Here is a 4,537-nt window from a genome sequence, read left to right on the forward strand (position 1 = left end):
TCCCAGACTGGTTTATGTTGGAAGGGACCTAAAAGCTCTGGTTTATGTTGGAAGGGACCTAAAAGCTCTCCACTTCCAACCCCTGCCATGGGCAGGGACCCCTTCCACTAGAGCAGTTTGCTCTAAGCCCCTGTGTCCATCTTGGCCTTGAACACTGCCAGGGATGGGCTCTTGTGAGACTTGACCTGGAGCATTGTGTGCAGTTCTGGTGTCCTCAACATAAAAAGGACATGGAACTGTTGGAACAAGTCCAGAGGAGGCCACGAGGATGATCAGGGGACTGGAGCACCTCCTATATGAAGACAGGCTGAGAAAGTTGGGGCTGTTAAACCTGGAGAAGAGAAGCTGCGTGGAGACCTCAGAGCAGCCTTCCAGTATCTGAAGGGGGCCTTTAGGGATGCTGGGGAGGGACTCTTCATTGGGGACTGTAGTGATAGGACAAGGGGTAACGGTTTAAAACTGTAACAGGGGAAGTTTAGATTGGATCTAAGGAAGAAGTTCTTCACTGTGAGGGTAGTGAGGCACTGGAATGGGTTGCCCAAGGAAGCTGTGAATGCTCCATCCCTGGCAGTGTTCAAGGCCAGGTTGGACAAAGCCTTGGGTGATATGATTTAGTGTAAGGTGTCCCTGCCCATGGCAGGGGGTTGGAACTGGATGATCTTAAGGTCCATTCCAACCCTAACTATTCTATGATTCTAGGATTCTATAGACACCAAAACTGTATCAGAACTGCAGGGGATACCAGTGCTGTATTGAACCTTTGTTCCTTCCCTCAGGTCTTCAAGCTTGTTTGGGATGAACAGTTATGAACCAGGCAATGGAGACAGTGGTCACTGCCTTACCTCAAGGCTGAGCCTCCTTTTTGTGGGAACTACTTTCATTTAGCACAATTTAAACACAAAACACCATGGTGCTGTCTCAGTCCTGCTATTAAATAACTGATACTTATTTGGACGAATTATTGAAGACTCAGTCCATGCTTAAAATCACCTGAACCTGTTTGAAGAAAACCATTTGTTCCCCAAACTCCTTCTGGCTGCATCAACATCTCCAAGACCAGTTCTCCTGCAGAGACCTACCCAGGAAGACAGGCCCAGGACAGTTTGCTTTGTATTTCCCCATCTATCACATACCTCTTCCTTTCAGTGTTTCCCTGAGGAAGCCCTTTACATCCACAGGGATCATCTAATATTGCATTGAAGGGAGCTGAAAACAAACACAACAAAGCATCCTCTGTGTGGAAATATTGAATGATAACCTTGTCCCAGACATTTAGAAAACACAAAGGATGGGGCAGATAGAACAGAAAACCAAGCTATGAAAATGTGGGGAAGGAAGAAAGAGAAGAATGTAGATGGCTTTAGATGTCTTCAATGTCAACCTGTTTTTCTGCTGGAAGGCACCAGACTGACAGTCCAGGAGATGCACTGGAGGAGGGAAGAAAAGGATTTCTGTGTGGTTTTGAATGTCTTTCTTCCCCATTGGGTACTGGGCTAAACCGAAGGCTTGTGAAGTGGGAAAATCAATATAACAGAGGGAGAAATAACCCTCAACCTAATTTAGAAAAGAAGAATAATATAATTCAAAGATTATTGAAAAGAACTACATGAATCCAGAAAGAGGCACTGAGAATACCTGGGTGTGCTTGTGCAGGGTGAATAATGCAGCTTGAGGTCCCATTGGCGGACAACTGAGTATAACACTTGCTCCATCAGCTTCGTCAAGATACCCAGGCAAGCAGCACCTTGGGTGTTCAGGGGAGAGGAAGACCCCTGATCCTCCCTCCCAACAGCACTCAGGCTCTTTACACCCCTACTTAAATTCGCAGCAGAGCAGAGGCTCAGATATGACTCGTCCCCATTTAGCACAAAGGCTTTGTTGACCAACAGACTGTCAGAGCTTTATTTCTGAGAATTGCAGCCTGATTTGTGTTGGAAGGGACCTTAAAGCTCATCCAGCTCCAACCTCTGCCACGGGCAGGGACACCTTCCACTAGAGCAGCTTGCTCCAAGCCCCTGTGTCCAACCTGGCCTTGAACACTGCCAGGGATGGGGCAGCCACAGCTTCTCTGGGCACCCTGTGCCAGCACCTCAGCACCCTCACAGGGAAGAGCTTCTGCCTAAGAGCTCATCTCAGTCTCCCCTCTGGCAGGTTCAAGCCATTCCCCTTGGCCTGTCCCTACAGGACCTTGGCCAAAGCCCTCCTGCAGGTTTCTTGTAGTCCCCTTCAGGCACTGGAAGCGGCTCTGTGGACTCTAAGCAGCTTCTCTTCTCCAGGCTGCACAGCCCCAATGTTCTCAGCTTGGCCCCATATGGGAGGTGCTCCAGCCCCTGAGCATCCTTGTTGCATCTCTGGACTTGCTCCAGCAGCTCCATGTCCTCCTTGTGGTGGGGACACCAGAGCTGTATCAAATCCTCTTGACCTTCCACCAGTTCATCATTGAGGAAATGCTTATAAAGCAGGCAATGGAGACAGTGGTCAGTGCCTTACCTCAAGCCTGAACCTCCCTTTTGTGGGCTCTACTTTCATTTAGCACAATTTAGACACAAAACACATGGTGCTGTCTCAGGCCTGCTATTAAATACCTGATACTTATTTGGATGAATTACTGAAGGCTCAGGCCTCGCTTAAAACAACCTGAAGCTGTTTGAAGAGAACCATTCGTTGTGCTGGTTCTCCATACCCTGCTCTTGCTGTAATAATGACCAGTAGTGAGCTATAATGACCAATAATGGCCAGTAATGATCAGTTCCATAATCACAGATTCCACATATTCCTTCCTTACCTCCACAGTACTGTAGGGCTCCAAATGTGCTTTCAAACCCTGCATAGATGTGGCAGCAGCTTTCGCTCCCACAGCTTCCTCAGAGCCCCCTTCACCTCCTTGTTCCTCAGGCTGTAGATGAGGGGGTTAAGGGTTGGGGTGAGGATGGAGTAACACAGCGACACCAGCTTTGCCTGATGCCATGAGGATGCCTCATGAGGCTGGACATAGGCGAGGATCGCGGGTGCGTAGAAGATGGTGATGGCAGCCAAGTGGGAGGCGCAGGTAGAGAAGACCTTCAGCCTCCTCGTGGCCAAAGGGATCTGCAGGACGGTGTGGAGGATGTAGGTGTAGGACACCAGGATCATCAGGAGAGAGACCATGGCAATAAACACAGTGTTGTAAACCTGCAAGACCTCATTTGTGCTTGTGTCTGAGCAGGAGAGCTGCAGGAGGGTGGGCAGCTCACAGAAGAAGTGGTTGATGCTCCTGGCCTGACAGAAGGACAACCTCCCTGCCAGTGTGATGTGCACCAGGGAGGTGAGGAACCCGATGCTGTACACCAGCACCATCATGCCATAGCAACGCGCCCTGGTCATGGTAGTGGTGTAGAGCAGGGGCTTGCACACAGCCGAGTATCGGTCGTAAGCCATTACCCCAAGCAGGAAGCACTCACAGACAGCCAGAGCCATGAAAATATACATCTGGGCAAAGCAACCCCAAAAGGAGATGTGGCTTCTCCCCAGCAGGAAGGTCTCCAGAGCTTTTGGGATGATAGCAGAGGAAAGGCAAACATCCATGCAAGATAAGTGGGTCAGGAAGAAGTACATGGGGATGTGGAGGTGGGGGTCAGTGTTGATCAGCAGGATCATCGTCAGGTTCCCCAGCACCATGAAAACATAGAGGGATAAGAAGACTGTGAAGATGGTGGTTTGTAGCGCTGGGGCATCAGAGAAACCCAAGAGGATGAAGCTGGAGAGAACTGTGAGGTTTCCTGTATCTGTCATTTCAACAAGTTGATGGATTTGGATTGAAAGGAATCAGTGAAATACACCCCTAGAAGAGAAATAATGTGGAAGTTTAGTTGGAGTTTAATCCATAAAGTAAATGCAATAGAAAATGGTGTATTTGTAATGCTGTATTTCTGTCTGTAGCTCAAGATCTGAAGTCAAAGTGATGAAGGAGCTCATTACAGAGCCTGAAATTAAAAGAGAATAATTCTACAGTGATTGATATATACATCACTAATGAAAGAGTGAGAAACATCATGTCTATCCAAACGTAATACAATAAAATCGAAGAAGTACATCTCAAAATGTGGAAATCAGAAAACATTTTGTATCTTCTTCTCTGGGAATTTTAAGGATTTTTTTCTCCCTTTTTTGTATTTTTCAGAGTGGATCAGTGCTCTTCCGTAGATTCATTACTTGTGCTGCATCCTTTTCATCACAACACAAAGCCATGTACTTGAAATTTGTTTTACATTCTAAGTTTATCCGCTTTTGAAGAACCCCCACCCTGCATAATGTTAAGGGAAAGCAGTAGACTTGGCTGCAGCAGAGCTTTGCTGTCATTGCAGTGAGCTGCCTATGACCAACCCAAATATGCACCTAAGGGTGTAAAATATATCATACATAAACCAAAATTTTAAAGCTTTAGCTTGGATATTCTCATCTCCACCATTCAATTCCTCGGCAGATGAATTATTTAATGGAATATCAATCTATGAACGGCTACATCACTGCAAAAATACCCCTAAATCTGTTGTAGTTG

The 4,537-nt window shown here is 47.1% G+C and overlaps 1 protein-coding gene across 1 annotated transcript; it reads right to left on the bottom strand.

The window, feature by feature from the left end:
• Positions 1 to 2,817: 2,817 nt before the first annotated feature.
• Positions 2,818 to 3,771, bottom strand: LOC134161609 (olfactory receptor 8I2-like). Its single transcript, XM_062614618.1, has one exon. It carries the CDS (start codon positions 3,769 to 3,771, stop codon positions 2,818 to 2,820), a length of 954 nt encoding a protein of 317 aa, XP_062470602.1.
• Between the last annotated feature and the right edge of the window lie 766 nt (positions 3,772 to 4,537).

This window comes from Pezoporus occidentalis, unplaced genomic scaffold, assembly GCF_034315485.1.
Source record: "Pezoporus occidentalis ecotype Australia unplaced genomic scaffold, CSIRO_AGI_Poc_V1 ctg1760, whole genome shotgun sequence".
NCBI classification, from domain to species: Eukaryota; Metazoa; Chordata; class Aves; order Psittaciformes; family Psittacidae; genus Pezoporus; species Pezoporus occidentalis.

Excerpts from the sequence above, each read along its gene's own strand:
- LOC134161609 (XM_062614618.1), bottom strand. The coding sequence starts at position 3,771 with ATGACAGATACAGGAAACCTCACAGTTCTCTCCAGCTTCATCCTCTTG.